Source organism: Phasianus colchicus, chromosome 27, assembly GCF_987193195.1.
Source record: "Phasianus colchicus chromosome 27, bPhaCol1.hap1.1, whole genome shotgun sequence".
Classification (NCBI taxonomy): domain Eukaryota; kingdom Metazoa; phylum Chordata; class Aves; order Galliformes; family Phasianidae; genus Phasianus; species Phasianus colchicus.
In genome coordinates, this window is record NC_143462.1 from 3,141,485 (window position 1) to 3,157,184 (window position 15,700).

General features: G+C 52.9%; 2 protein-coding genes across 2 annotated transcripts; one reads left to right on the forward strand and one right to left on the reverse strand.

The window, feature by feature from the left end:
• The first annotated feature begins 998 nt into the window (after positions 1 to 998).
• Positions 999 to 2,051, forward strand: LOC116234568 (nodal homolog). The gene is made up of 2 exons (XM_031602252.2): positions 999 to 1,717; positions 1,805 to 2,051. Exons 1-2 carry the CDS (start codon positions 1,040 to 1,042, stop codon positions 1,955 to 1,957), a joined length of 831 nt encoding a protein of 276 aa, XP_031458112.2. The 5' UTR covers positions 999 to 1,039; the 3' UTR covers positions 1,958 to 2,051.
• Positions 2,052 to 6,442: 4,391 nt separating this feature from the next.
• Positions 6,443 to 10,698, reverse strand: EIF4EBP1 (eukaryotic translation initiation factor 4E binding protein 1). The gene is made up of 3 exons (XM_031602212.2): positions 10,473 to 10,698; positions 7,908 to 8,078; positions 6,443 to 6,839 (listed from the first exon to the last, which is right to left on the reverse strand). The coding sequence occupies exons 1-3, from the start codon at positions 10,618 to 10,620 to the stop codon at positions 6,808 to 6,810; spliced, it is 351 nt and encodes a 116-aa protein (XP_031458072.1). The 5' UTR covers positions 10,621 to 10,698; the 3' UTR covers positions 6,443 to 6,807.
• Positions 10,699 to 15,700: the final 5,002 nt, after the last annotated feature.

Sequence of the window (15,700 nt, forward strand, 5' to 3'; positions counted from 1 at the left end):
CCCCGCACGGTGAGTGAGACCGGGACCGGCGCTGTCCCTGCACATCCCTCTGCACTGGGACAGCGCTGTGCCCACACACCCCTGTCCCGGGACTGGCATCTCTCCCGATTCCCCATCCTTTAGCATCTCCTTCCCCGAGTTCCACTACCCCGGGATCAGCGCTGTCTGTGAGCATCCCCATTCCTGAGCATCCCTGTCCCGGGACCGGCGCTGTCTCTGCACATCCCTCTGCACTGGGACAGCACAGTCACCATGCATCCCTGTCTCAGGACAGGCACTGACCCCGAGCATCCCCATCCTGAGCATTCCCATCCCAAACATCCCCATCCCTGAGCATCCCCATTCTGAGTATCCCCATCCCAAATATCCCCATCCCTGCGTATCCCCATCCCTGAGCATCCCCATCCTGAGTATCTCCATCCTGAGTATCCCCATCCCTGAGTATCCCCACCCCAAACATCCCCATCCTGAGTATTCCCATCCCAAATATCCCCATCCCTGAATATCCCCATCCCAAATATCCCCATCCCTGAATATCCCCATCCCAAACATCCCCATCCTGAGTATCCCCATCCCTGAGTATCCCCACCCCAAACATCTCCATCCTGAGCATCCCCATTCTGAGTATCCCCATCCCAAATATCCCCATCCCTGAGTATCCCCATAGTATCCCCATCCCTGAGTATCCCCATCCCTGAGCATTCCCATCCCTGAGTATCCCCATCCCTGAGCATCCCCATCCCTGAATATCCCCATCCCAAATATCCCCATCCCTGAGTATCCCCATCCCTGAGCATCCCCATCCCTGAGTATCCCCATCCCCGAATATCCCCATCCCAAATATCCCCATCCTGAGCATTCCCATCCCAAATATCTCCATCCCTGAGCATTCCCATCCCAAACATCCCCATCCCAAACATCCCCATCCCAACTATCCCCATCCCTGAGTATCCCCTTCCCAGCCCCATGGGTGCTCACCATCCCCACTTGCCTTCCAGGCTCCCTGCAGAACGGCTCCCGCTGGGCACTCTCCTTTGACATGACATCCCTGTCTGGCAGCCAGGAGGTGAACCTGGCCGAGCTGCGCATCCGTCCACACGCTCTGTCCTTGTCCTTGTCCCACAACATCACCATGGACATCTACCACAGCCCGTGGCCGCCGTGCCGGGGCACCAAGGAGCTCTTCCTGGGCACCGTGGCTGGTGGTCCCTCATCCCATCAGGCCGGTTGGGCAGTATTCAACATCACCAGCACCCTCAAGGCATGGTTGCACCAGGACACAGCTCCTGATCCTGCAGCCGCCCCGCTCACTGCCCCACCAGACCCCCAGGAGACAGCAGTGCCCCAGGAGCTGGCAGACAGCGTCCTGCTGCTCGTCTTCTCCAAGGACAAAGCACCTGGAGAGCACAGCCTCCTCAGGGCAGTGGAGAGCTCCAAGCACATCATGCGTGATGGTCCCAGGGATGTTGGCACGCGTCGGCACCGCCGCACCAGGAAGGAGAGGCAGAGACTCAGGATGAACGATGCTCCTGCTGCCAGCCAGGGGGATGAGGCCAGGTCCCTGTGCAGGAGGGTGGACATGACAGTGGACTTTGAACAGACGGGTTGGGGCAGCTGGATCGTCTACCCCAAAAAGTACAACGCCTACCGCTGCGAGGGGCTGTGCCCATCACCTGTAGATGAGAGCTTCAAGCCCACCAATCACGCATACATGCAGGTAAGAGAGTCTTGCTGCTCTTTGCTCCCACCTTCCCTGTGCCTCACAGGAATAGGAACTGATGTCATGTCCCCATGTGTCCCGCAGAGCCTGCTGCAGCTCTACAAGCCCAGCCAGGTGCCGTGCCCTGCCTGCTCACCCATCAGGATGAGCCCCCTTTCCATGCTGTACTATGAGAAGGGTGAGATCGTCGTCCGCCACCACGAGGATATGGTCATCGAGGAGTGTGGCTGCAACTGAGGGAGCTCAGCCCCCACTGCACCGAGCCCACAGCTCCTTTACATCCCACATGCCTGCAGGTCTGGCTGTGCTGGGACAGGAGCAGGGATGCAGCAGGGAACGTCCCCTGCAGTGGCAGTGCTGCAGGGCACAGACAGACCCAGGTGATGCATGGGGAGGTCGCTGGATGCTGCTCTGCAGGAGAAGCCTGAGCTCCCTCCTGGTTAACGCTGTGCAGGGCTCTGTGTGTTGCACACCATGAGCACCTCCTGGTGCTGGAGGATCTCCGAGGGACACCTGCAGCATTGATATCCATCCACGCTCAGCATCCGAAGAACTGAGATTGGCAGCATTCCTCAAGGCTTTGGGCATTTTCTTTGATGTTTTCTATTGTACTTGGAATAAAATTCTATCAGAATTGTATTAGAAGTTTCCAGTAAAAGCCCAGGTGAGCTGGGTGCCCATGGAAGCTGCATATCCAAGCCCCCCTGCCCTCCTGCCTGTCCCAGGACCCCATCCATTGCTGTTCCCATCTGCCCTGGGCTCACACTTTCCCAGCCCCTCGCTGGATCGGGTGGTAGAGAAAGAGCTATGTTTGTACAATCCCTCAATAAATTATGTATTTAAGCAATACTCGCTCAATCTGTGCCTCTTCCCACCTTCCCACCCCTTCTTTCTTTGCTGCTGGGTGGTCTCTGGAATGCACCCCCCGAGCTCTGATGCGAGCAGCTGGGCAGCAAATGGGTGTCCCGACCTCCCAGGAGCAATGCACAATCGCAGCCCCCCCCAGTGCTTTGCCACGAGGCACAGCCTCAGGCACGGGGGGGGATCTGGGGGCTCCCTGTGTGCAGCACACGAAGGGCTTTGTAGAACAAAGGGACCCCCAAACGATGCTATGGGAATAGATATCGCCCTGCCTGCTCCAGGAACGGGAAAACGAGGATGATGAAGGAGGTGTTCCCACCCTGATCGCAAATTGCGGGTTGCTCAACAGCAAGCCGGGAAGCACCTGCAGCCTTTGAAGGGAAAAGGAGGGCTGAGTGGATTTTCCATTTATTTACCCCTCGGAGATAAGGGCAGGGCTGCGCTCTCGCACTGCGGTAACCTCGAGCGGGGAGGGAGGGGGGGGGAAATGGGGCTGAACCGCTGCCCCGTCGGACCCCCTGCCCCGATTCCACATCTCCAATCCACATCCCGGCGGCGGGGAAACAAAGCTCGTCTGTGTCCCCTCTCCGTCATTAGAGGGTCATTTGCGGGAGCTGTTAAGCTCTGGGAGAGGGCGGCCGTGCTGCTAACCCCCGGCGGGGGGCACACACCCGGGGTCTGGGCTCTGCGATGGGCCTCACGTTATTTCACCCTTCCTTTGCATTCTAGGAATGCGCTCTTAGATACTATTGCACCGAGAGGGCAACGAGCATCTCCCTCACTTGCCTGCCAGCTCCCTGCCCTCTGCCCCTCGCAGCCCCTCGTGGCCCCCAGACCCTCTCCAGGAGTCGTATCTCCAGCATCTCAGCCCCTCCATCACTTCTGTCTGAGAGCAGCCACGGGTTCAAAAGTTATCGTGGGCAGACGGCCCCGTGAGAGCAGGGGGGGAAAACACAGACTGGGATTGTGGCTGTTGGGGACATCAAAGCTGCGCTGTGACAGGTATCAGCGCTGGGGATGGGGATGGATCTGCGAGCTGCTCTGCCCAATACACATCAACTGCAGGACAGACTCAGGACAGTCAAACTGTAGGGGCAGCTGCAGCCTTTGGTGCTGCTTGCTGTGGGGTCCTGCACTCCAGGGAGCACGGCCAGGCTGTGCTTATGGGGCGCAACACCAACTCTAACCTCAGACCCAACCCCAACCCAGTGTCAACCCTTCAACACCCCATCAGGGGCAATGCATGGCAGGGATGGGTGGAGGGGATGCAGGAGCCCAATGGCTCCAACCCCACCAGAGCTCTCCCATGGGCACAGCTCTCTTTGGCACCGTCTCCTGCCCCAAGTTTTGTACCCAGGTGCTGCTCTCTACTCTGCAGAGCCCAAGGGTGCACGCGCCCCAGGAGGTGATGATAAGCACAGTTTATTTTGGATGCATGGGGAAAGAAGGAGTGAGAACAAACAGATGGAAGGGCTTATCAAAGGCACAGGGCAATATTTGCTCAGTGGGTTGATTAAGGCACTACTCAGGTTGGCCAGGCAGCACCAATCCCATGACTGGAACGTGGAGCAGGACGGAGGCTCTCTGCTCTGCCTTGCTGCAGACAAAAGGGGCAGGGAGGGAAAATGCAGTGACAAAAGCAACACTTGTCCCCTTGTACCACCCTGGAGCATCCCAGCTGTGCCATGCAGCCACCCACAGCCACTTCACCTCCCACTGTGCACACAGCAGTGCTGACACCGCCGCCTGTCCCCGCTCCTGGTGCAAAGCAGTGGGTGAGGAGCAAATGCTGACCCAGAAGGGGCCTTCATGGGAGAACCAAGCTGCTCTCTGCTTGGCTCAGGGCTCCAGGCATGCAGGAGATTAACCCAAAAAGCCTGGCTGAAGGATGTGGCACTGCAAAGGGGTGCTGGGGATGCACAGTTCCACACCATCACCAACCTCCCGCAGCTGTGTGGTGCAGCACTGAGGGCACTGATGTGCCCATGGCCCCAGGGTCCTGCTCTGCTCATCCTGCAGGAATCCCAACCTGCACAGACCCCGATTCACACCTGGCCAGGTGCTTCTCCCTCTGCCCCACATCGCTGGGGTGGGCAGCAGGGGCTTTGATGCTCCCCCAGATCTACATATGCACGCATAGCTATCTCAGGCATGGACAAAATACTTAGCACCTAAATGCGTGCTACTGCATACTGTGACCCCTTGAGCATGGGGGAAGGTAACAGGGTTTAGAGGAATTACTTGCAATAGCTGTCACCTTGTTTAAAAAAAAAACAAAAAACCCTCAGAACTGCTTTTGTACTGATACAGAAACCCACCACGTTGCATGGTCACACCAGCAGGCAGCACCCAAAGGAACGAGCACGTGGCAGGGCTCTGCCCATCTCTGTACCTTACAGATAACTAAGTACATCTGTTTACCTCAAGATAGGGACTTTTTTTTTTCTTTGTACCACGCCTGATCTCAAAGGTTATACAACTACTTTAACTGTAAAGTCGTGCTTGTGATGAATGACAAAACGTTTTGGTTAGGGCATGGCAGGACAGCAAGCTTCAGCACCAAACGCACGCTGCAAACATCATCCTATCAGCACGTCACAGCTCTTTGGTCTACCCCAAAGCAACCAGATCAGACAAATTAACACCATGGGGATGAGGTCTCTTCTAAACTAACCTGCTATCTGGGCCAGAAAGCACAGCTGGGGCTGCTCTGGTGCTGCAGAAAGCAGGTTAACTCCAAGCGCACGTGAATTTGCAACTGCTGCACAGCACTGTCAGCAATTGAGCAGTGCCATTTCTCTGCATGTATTAATTTAGCTGGAAAGATGAGTCAGGCCCAGCTGCAGTTCACAGCACACAGCAAGAGCAGCTGCTCACAACAAAAGCCAGCAGTTGGTGTGGAGCTGCAAGACTGACAGTGACACTGAAGGCAGCGAGATTGAATGCATTCCCATTAAGGCTTCAAAAAACACTTAATCTTATCTTGAGAAATGCAAGTTTTATCTGCATCAATTGCTTTGACTGTTTCTTTTGTTACTTGTTATTAAAGGCTTGCATATCATAATGCCACCATTGAGCTCAATTAGCAGATATTTAAGTATTATCGTCCAAGACTGATTTAAAGAGACACTCATTGTCTTTTAGGAAGTCCCAAGTTCAGGCCATGTCCTAATACGCTTTCTTTCCCTTTGAAACACCTCCTGAGGCATTAGCACCATCTCTAAAGCAGTGAAACAGCAGCATGTTAGAGACTACTGCATAATTCACATTTGTTAAACTGCACAGAGAGCAGAAATGTAAATGTATTTTTTTGGGAGAGCTGAAGTTTCGTCCCTCAAAATCAAACAAATTTACTTCCAGCCTCCCAGTTAAACTCACAAGTCTTAATTCCTTCCCACTACATTATAAGAAGAAGAGGGATACTTAAAGACACGAGTTTCAGCATGAATCATAAAGAAACCCTAGGAAACATGACAGTTAAGCACTCACATCCTGGAGAAGATGGGCAGTTTTGGAAGGGCAGGAGCTGCAGCACAGAGCAGTCAGGGCACTCTGTGCACTGCTCAGCTACAGGTGGCTCCTACTGAATTCAATGAGACACTTCACCTGACTGAGCCTTGCCCTTTGGAGAGGATGAGTGGGAGAAAAACTCAGGGACATCTGCACCTTGACCTGGCAGAAGAATGATCTGAAAGCACACGATGGAGAGTTTTTGATCACTATTTCTGGAAGCAGACTCAGAGCACACAGATTTCCTGCAGTCATCAGGTGTTGATCCTAAGCCTGTCTGCAAAACCACCCCAATTCTGCAACAGGCTGCTAGTTCCCATAAGCTGGAATGAATACAAGCCAGAAACAGTATTTATTGCATACCAGGAGAGTCAAAATGATTTATTTCTCCCTTATATTGCATTTCTGTAACTTTTACAGTATTAAAATGATTAACAAAAGCATAAAACTGGAAACAAAAACAATCATTGAGACTGTCTCCCCTGGCACCCCATGGCCCATCATCAGCAGGGACTGCACTGTGTATTCACACCCACACGGAGAGGCTGAGATTCAGTCCTTGTAACAGGATATACTCTGTTCTCAGAAGGGAAGAAACTGCCTTTCCTAGGAAACAGGAAGGCACTCAAGGCATGGGCTGCTGTAAGCCTGGCTGGTGGGAATCCTCAAACAAGGTCCTGGTTCTTCATTGGAGAAGCACTCTCAGGGCATGTGCTTTAGATGTCCATGTCAAACTGCTCTTCTTCACCTGTTGAGACAGAGCAAACATATGAGAGTCCTAAAAGCTTCAAATTAAACACTACATATTGTACTCAAACAACGTTCAGGTGTACCTAAGAAATGTATTTGTTTGGATTTCAGGTCTGCATTCAGGAAGTCTGACACCAAGAACAGCTTGTGCAAGCAGAATATAGGCCCTCTGCTCAGAGTGAACCTTAGGCAGACAGCCAGGAGCAGAAGAAATGCCCTTTGTGTAATTTCTACACCTGGATTTCACTGCTACAGACTTCTGTTGCCAGTGACAGAAGAGAGTACATTTTACCTCCTTAGTTACCTGTATAGCTGTCACCCTAGCTCATGCAATCTGATCGGATGCCAACACAAGCAGCAGTACTCTATTTCTGACATCAGAACTTCTCTGGATTAAAAAAAAAAAAAAAGGCACAGCCCAGCAGGCACACAGCATGCAGCCAGTGCTTCAGTTTGCCAGAGTCCAGTGAGCCACTAAAGGTCACAAGTGCGTAAAAAAACCATTAAGCAATACTGACCCTGCAAAGATTTTGCTTAGAGTAAGCAGGGAAGCCAGCTAATGAGTGTTCAGACCTTTATTTTTAGGGATAGGACTATCAATCACACTTGGTAGGTTCAGGTTCCTTCAAGAAGCAATCTCAAGAACAGCAGTTGCTCTTTTTGCTCCAATAACTTTAGATGTGTTCATGTGCACCCCGTGGTCAATGTCCTCTATTCTGCTGTGGACCAACTTCTACCCTGCAGTCTCAAGCACAACTGCAGAAAGCACCCAAAAACTCCCAAACAATTCCTACTCTGAATTGTAATTTGATTAAAAAAATGCAAACAGCTGAGATGTGGCAGAGGATAAACACGGGCAGAAACAGCTGCACCCGTCCTCTTACCACAGGATTATTAATCCCAAATGCTTAATTAACAAGAAAAGTAGCAACAACACAAATTACAATGAAATGATTAAGAACTTATCAGTGTTATCCATGGTTTACAGGGATCTCCTGGCTCCATGTATGCAAGCTTCTGTATTTCTAGGAAACAGCAGCACGCTCACTTGTCCTTGTGTACCCACCTACATTCGCTTTCTCATCATAGTTCTGGACATGGTTGTTCTCAATCTTTAACTCTTCCACAATTGGGCTGGTAACACCTGGAATGTCCGGAAGGTCAGAAGGTGGTGTTTTGGCAACCGGAGAATTACGGCACTCCATCAGGAACTTACGATCATAAATAATCCTGGTTCCTGGAAGGAGAAAGCAATACAGTTAGATTTTAGCATTTTGATGTACGAAAGACATCTGTGTCATCTCCCAGGCAACAGCTAATGCTGCAAAGAGGAAACACAGGATTCCAAAACTCCCACCAACGCTGCATGCAATGGACCTTAGGTAGAAGGGTCCAGAGCACAGGAAAACCCACAGAAAACAGTGTGAATGTTTAACCAGAGGACATACTGCCCCCCCCTGCCTGAGCAATGCAGCTCTAGCAATGCACAGAGGGAGCTGCAGAGCTGGGATTCTGTGTTGTTTTCTAGGAATACCACTGGAACGAACAGCACATTCCTAGGAAAGGAACTGGTGCTGGAAAAAGCTCAAAACCACACACAGAAAACGGATTCCTCCAAACACACCACAGCCCTAATTCAGGAATTACAGACAAACATCTTTTTTCCCCTAGAAGGAATGCTGCAAACCGCCTTGCTGGACTGCTGTTCTGCTTCCCTCCCGGCACAAGGGAAAAGCAACTTCTTGAGCACTGCCTGAAAAGCTTAGCTACAAGTACACAAATGGAGGAAAACAAACTCCAATAACATCTGCCCAGCAACACTAAACTCACTTTGTTTGGAAGCACTGTTAAAAAAACCCCAAACAACAGTATATTACATTTCAAGGACATCCTGCTAATGAGTTCCCAAAACAATGGGAGCTACTCTCTAATAAAACATTTTGAGTTTGAGCCGTTCTGCTTGATCAAGGAGGGGAACAAATCCAATTCAGAACTGCAGCGTGGCAGCTGGCCTGGATTCGATAAGGACAACTGTTAGCCTGAGCACTAAGTGTTAAATTACAGGGAGGTTGCAAGAGCAAGGACAGCAGTTCCTAGAACTGCAGCTCATGTACCAAGTATCAGGAGCACAGTCCATAACAGGCAGACACAGCTCTCCCTCCCATGCATTCATCTGCTGGTTCACGTGCCCAGCGCTCCTGAAAGCTGACACCCACAGCAAGCAGAGCAGCGGCTGTCAGAGGGGCTCAAGCTTCCCAACGGGGCTTGGATGCACAGAGCAGCTTTGCTGCAGCTTGCATGTTGTTCAGGCACACGTGGGATCAGGGAAAGACAAAGTGTGCCCTCAGCAAAAGGCGTGGTGCCAAGGCAAGCACAAAGGGAATACCAAAGAACAAGCTATGCTGAAAGGTCAGACGTCACCTCTTACACGCTCCTTGTTCCCTTACACTGTTTTGTTGTTTTTTTTTTTTTAACCTCTGCTGCCCACAGTCAGGAAAACCAGCTTTTTCCTGTGCTATCAGGGACTCTCCTCACCCCACCAACCCTTTGCTGATTCTGCAGATCACCGGAGGGCTGGCACTGAGCCCTCCTTCCACCCCTCAGCTGAGCGCTGCCTGCAGGCAGAGGGAGCTTCAAAGACCCCAGTGCTCAGTTATTCTCTGCAAATCAGGCCGAGGTTTGGCACAGCAATGATTTGCTTCGGACTTCAACTTTGCAGTAAGCTCCAGGCTTCTCTCAGCAAACATTTGCTGGTGCTCTCCAGGCTCGAGCTGGCTCATCCCCAGCACCTTCAGCAAACCTCAGTGCTTCCACACATTCAGTCTGGTGTGAAAGGAAGTGAAAACCATTCTCAGAACTGCTCTTCTCTGGGACCCAAGCACAAAAGCACTGCGCTGTGACAGGAGAGCCCAGGGCTTTGCCAGGCGTGCACAACCTCATAGCAAACAGCTCCGTGCTTTCCTTCCACACTCTGGACATTCATTAACTCTGCAGCACAGACAAACAAGCGATAACCCTGGAGGGTTCGTTGTGCTGCACTGCAGCCTTATTATCCATCTCCATTCAGCTCCTCGGAGCACGCCTGAGAAGCATTCTATTTCTCCTCTCTTCCATGACATGATTACTGTGAGTGCTATTTAAGTGCCTTCAGCTATTTGCTGCTTTCATCGGAGGGAGGACGTGGCAGAAATAACACAAACCCTTCAGTTTCCCAACCCCAAACACGCCTGCATCAGCAGCACCGACTTCCCTTTTCTCTCTGCGTTTTACCCCACGGAACATTTTATGCTGTAAAGAGAACGCACGCCCGAATGGCTCACAGAACACAATGCTCTGCCTCCGTTCGGTTTGTTCTCCTGGCACAGCCTCAAGAACGGTTTCATCATTCCCGCTCCTCGCATCAAACCTTTTTCAGCAGCGGGGCTGATTTTAGAAGAGGTGAAAAAAGACAAAACCACAAATCCGAGCCCTGGGAGCGGGAGGGCCGCACCGAGAACCTCCGCACGGCCCCACTGGGCCACGAGAACCCCGCAAAGGGGAACCCCCCCCAAAAACCCTACCGCACAGCCCCCCCTCCACGCCGAACCCCTCAGCTCGAATCCAGGCCCACAGCCCGGCCCCAAGCGCTCACCGCCCGGCGTGGTCCCGAAGACGGTGCCCCCCGGCGTGGTGCTGTAATCGCCGGGCGGCAGCGGGGCGCCGTCGGGCAGGGCAAGGCGTTTGCCGGGGCCCGGGATGTCGCGGCTCGGCGTCTGTCCCTGGCAGCAGCGGCCCGACATGGCGCCGGGACGCGGGCTGCTGCTGCTGCGGCCGCCCCGCCGCCTGCCCGCCGCTTCCGGTGCAAGCCACGCCCCTTCCGCCGCGCGGAGCGATGGGAAACGGAGAGGGGGCGGGGCTTAGCTCATGGGCGGGCCTAAGCAATTGAGGGCGTGGTCGAGTGAGAGGCGTGGTCCAATGAGGGGGCGTGACGTCAGGAGCGTTGTCCAATGAAAAGGCGGGGCTTATAGAGAGGCGGAGCACGCGTGGTTTCTGTGCCCGCTGTTCCCGGTGCCCCTTACCGGTACCTGATGGTCCTGCAGGTCCTGCGAAACCAATGCAGTGTTACTGGGATAATGTGCTGCCAGTGCTCCCAGTGCTTCCAGTAACCCCCCCAGTGCTCCCAGTTCTCCCAGTGCCTCCTGCCTACCCCAGGGTCTCTGCATGTGACGGTGCCCAACCCCTGTCCTCGCTGTCTGCTGCATCAATCACCGTGCACTGGGCAGGAAAACACCATGTCCAGCCATGCAGGGTGACACCAGCCTTGACCCCCGACCCAGCAAGGCGCCCAGGCACAGCTTAACGAGGCCTGAGGCCATTTCCTCTTCCTGCTTACAGAGAATAGACCATTATGGGGTCAAGTTGCTGCGGGGAGGTCGTCTGTTGGGGCACATCCTGGCTGGGGTGGGGTTGGGAGTCATGGTCCCTGTGCTGTCTTGGTATTGTCCCCCGGTGCCTGGCATCCTGGGATCTCAGGTCAGGGGGGACAGGACTGTGGGCTACCAGGAGCCCCCAGCCCCAAAAGAGGGTCAGAGAACAGCCCTGGGCTGGCAGCAGTGTCCTTCCCATGTGTGCTGATAACATCTCTGCATCAGGGATGGAGCTGGCACTGAGCAGCCTCAGGAATGCACAGTCTTAACAATGGCCCTTCCTCCTCATCCCTCCCTGCCACTCATTTCCCACTTGGACTGAAGATAAAAAGCAGAGAGAAGGGGGAGAAGTCACCTGGATTGGGGCAGGAGCAGCCAACTGTGGGCAATACATCAGCAGTAGTTCCATTGGAAATAAGGCATTTACATTGGGAGCATCAGTTCATGTTGGCAGCACCCAGTGGTGACAACGTGCTCATCTCTGGAGCATTTCATCTTTTCAGAAGAGCTGGAAAGCCTTTATCATCCTCATGTGATAGAAGGTTATCACCTTATTGCCTTCTAAACTGGGAGCAGAAATGCACTTGTAGGTGTTTGTCCTTTCTGCACACTCCCCAGCAACTGCTGTTTTGGCTACCAAAGAGAATTGCTGCCTGTGGAACAGGGATGGGGTGTTGTGAAAATCTTTCTCCTCTGGCAGGCTCCCATTGGAGGCAGCTCCCTGCTATGGCTCGTAGAAAACACACCCCGTGGGTCATGAAATATTGGGTATTTCTTCATGGGTGCCCCATGGCACCCACCCATCGCCAAGGGGAAGGCAGCTGGGGGTGTTATGTGCTGCAGCATTTCCACCCCATCCGTGTTTACATTCCTCTCTGATCACCAGTGCAGATAACGCCAAACCCACATCCACTTTGCCCGCCCAAGGGCTGTTTGTGCAGATCAAAGTTGCCCCCCCAGTAAACAAACCCATCCTGCCCATGGGAAGTGCCTCCACCCTGCGAGGGAGAAATCCTGGGGACGATGTGTGCAGGAGATGCTCTGCACACCTAAATGAACCCTGGGTGCTGCTTGGCTCGTGATCTGCAGAGGAATTGGGCATGGCAGGGAATGGCACAGCGTGGGCAGACATTTTGGTGTTTTCAGGAGCTCAGGGCTGCTTGGCACAAATAGTGGGGTTCAGCCACACGTCAGGTGCTGGAGCATCCCTACAGCCCCGCTGCCAACTCCTGCCCACTGCCTGAACCCAGCAGCACAGCCCTCAGGAATGAACCTTCTCCCCATTTACAGTGCATTTCTGAGAAATCTCCCAGAACCAGGAGGAGCTTGGGGTGAAAAATAGCCGTGATGACATGGGAGTGCTGAGCCTGATGTGGCCGCTGCCATTGCTGCTGTTGTTTCCCTGTTTTGCACACGGAGCAAACACAGCAGGGACAGGCATAGGCAGGCTGCAGGGCTGTGGTACATGAGGATAAAGATGGGAATGAGGATGGCACAGGTGGTGCGTGGGGCTGTGTTGGGGTTTTGGACATCTGAAAGAAGCAGGATCCAACCCCAGCCTGGAGACACTGCCTGCTTTCACCCTGCTGTCACCCAGAGGATTCTTCCCTTCTCTGTCTGCAAAACCAGCTGCTTTCAGATGTTATTTTTTCTGCTATTGTTTTTTTTTTTTTACAGAAGTTTCCACATTATTATTATTATTTGTGTGTGTGTGTGAAATTGGTGCCACTGTTACTGCAGACTTGTCTCTCCTTCCCATCCACTTCTGTTTTTCTTTAGCAACAGCTGCTGGAAAACCAGTCAGCAGGAGCGAGGGAAAAGCACTGGTGAGCATGTCTGCAAAGCCTTGGCAGAGCACATAAAAGCGAGCAAATCCCTTCAGCTCAGGGGATGGAAATGCCCTGGAAGCCTTGCCATGTGCTCTATGTTCCATACCTGACTGCACTCCCACCTGAAGCATCTGCCCACCCCACGGGGCTGGGATGGGAAGGGCAGGATCACACCGTGCATCCCTTGCAGATATGATGGATTTGGAGCATGCCTTGGCCAGCTTGGTTCTAAAAATGGCTGCTTGCATGGAAGCCAGCAGAACATCCCATTTTTATTAGTTTTAATTGTTTGGTGCAGAGAATGCTTCACTTCCTGCAGCTGCCCGAGCCCATCCGACAGCCCTCGGGGAGGAGAGTTTATAGAGAGCTCAGAGTTTATGCAGTGCTTCCTCCAGCCTTCCTGGGACAGGCAGTACCCAGGGGTTAATGCTCCCTCACAGCCTGTTTATGTGCTGACAAGGAAACATGCTGACAGATCATCCCAAACAACTTCAAAGAAAGATTTGGGAATCCGATATGGAAACTATTCCCAATGTCTCAGCACGGCGAGCCCCAGACTAATTACCAGCACAAACATTAAAGGCAGAAAGGGACCATTGCCAACAGCCATTGCCATTGCCCGGCCCTTTGCCCACCCCAGGGCTCCATCCTGATGCCACACCATAGGTTTTGGGGTAAACCCATGCTCCCTGAGCAGCTCCTGCCCTTTCAGCATGGCCACGTAGCCCTGGGGATGCACTGCACTTTGCAATGCAGCCTTGACTCCAGCAGCACTCTGACACCATCCCTTACTGGTGCAAAGTAAGGGTGCAGCTCTGCCTCTGCCCTGCTCTATGCACAGCTCTTCTTTTTCCTGTCCTGATGAGGAAGAGGAGCTGGCAGCACCCAGCCTGTGTCCCAGCCTGCAGTGGCAGTGGTGATGCTGCAGTGGCTCACACTGCTTTTATCACTTGTTCTGTAACAGCAAACATGCAGACAGCGCGCCGGGGAGAGCAAGAGTTCCCAGCTATAAAAAGCTTTTGTTTTATCCTGATGTGGCATCAGCCTGACTCAGGCTTGGCAGGATTCAGTGTGCTGCTTTTAATGACGCTGGGAGGAGAAGCTGGCGTGTGCCCATCACTTCTAAGCTCCCTTCCCTCCTCTCTGCCTCCCCCGTGCCTTGGAGCCAAGGCACAGCCAGCTCTGTGGGGTTCATGGGTGCAGTTACAAACTGAACATGAGAAATGGAGGATTAAAGCTCACAGGAGTGCTCCCCCCTACCTGCACTGTGCCAGGCACTGGTTTATCTGATGTACACCTCATCCCCTCACTGGGTACAGGGGATTAATAGGACCTGAGCACTCCCTGTGGGCCTTACTCACATTGTTAGGGCTTGCTGTGTGCATGCTGCCTCCTTGGCATGGGGAATGCTGCAGGACAGGGGCTAACTGGCTCCACATCCCCTTAGGCAACAGTGTCAATGTGCCCAGACTGTCAGGACCAGGTGAGATCTTCCTCCCTCCAAACAGACCCATGGGTGCTGGAAGCTCCCAGAGCACAGAGCTGTGCTGCTCTGCCTGTTCCCACTGCAATTCTGCTCCCTCCAAGAAGGGATCTTCTCTAATCCATCCTGTCTCTATCTATAAAGATGTATTTTTAAAACATCCATTGTTTATTCTGTAGCAACAGCCAAGGGAGCTGCTCTGATCTGTGGCATAAACATATTTTCCCAGAGTTTTCCAAACAGCCACTTGACCCCATGGGTCCCCATGGCTGGCAGGGCTCCCGCTGCTCAGCACTGTGCAGGTGGCACATGGCAGAGGTGGCAGAGGGGACACATCCCATGGTGGCTGCTGGGTCTGGAGGGGGACAGCAGGGAGACAAAGAGACAGGAGGAGAAAGCAAGAGAGAGCTGTGAAGGATCTCTGCTTTGCAGGAGGCATTTCCAGCCTCTTTGCTGGTGGGTTCCTGCTCGTTGCAAGGAGCCAGATGCAGTGCTGGTGGAGCAGCCATCTGGGCTTCAGCTTTTCCAGCTGCAGAAGTGGGATGAAAACACTGAGCCACGCTACTTCCCCTGCATTAATAAAACAACAGAGACTCTTTCTTTCTTTCCCCTGGAAAGTGCTCATGCTGGGAACGGAGGGCTCCTGGTGATCCTTCAGAGCAGGAGGAAGGATCTCACATAGGTTGTCCACATGGCAGCAGGCAGATGGTCAGAGCGTGCCATGAGCATGCAGTAAAACACCCAAATGCCTCCATTTTCTGTTATCCATTGCCATTCCCACAGCATTTCTTTATTCTTTCAGACACACTCACTATGGCTCCACGTGCCAGCACACACTGAGGTTACATATGCCATCACATTAAGAAGATTGTGGCTCTCCCTGTGCACATTTTGCTCATGCCATGCGTCGTTTGAGCACAGTGACACCTCACACTGGAAATAGTAAGCCCAGGGCTCAGCCCGTGCCAGCAATTAGTGCCAGAGCTGGAGCTGAAGGGGTTGGTTGCATCAAGAGTTCATCTGACTGCTTTGAAGAACCCAAACAGTCTTGTAAAGATGAAGCTTGTAAAAAAGCAGGCTCTGTTTTGCTAGCTCATGAATGGGAAGGAATGCCAACTGGATAATTTTTTACACATTTTCT

Coding starts and splice junctions, on each gene's coding strand:
- LOC116234568 (XM_031602252.2), top strand. CDS start 1,040: ATGACATCCCTGTCTGGCAGCCAGGAGGTGAACCTGGCCGAGCTGCGC. Junction 1,718..1,804: donor CCAATCACGCATACATGCAG/GTAAGAGAGTCT, acceptor TGTGTCCCGCAG/AGCCTGCTGCAGCTCTACAA.
- EIF4EBP1 (XM_031602212.2), bottom strand. CDS start 10,620: ATGTCGGGCCGCTGCTGCCAGGGACAGACGCCGAGCCGCGACATCCCG. Junction 8,079..10,472: donor CTTCGGGACCACGCCGGGCG/GTGAGCGCTTGG, acceptor TTCTCCTTCCAG/GAACCAGGATTATTTATGAT. Junction 6,840..7,907: donor TGATGAGAAAGCGAATGTAG/GTGGGTACACAA, acceptor CTGTCTCAACAG/GTGAAGAAGAGCAGTTTGAC.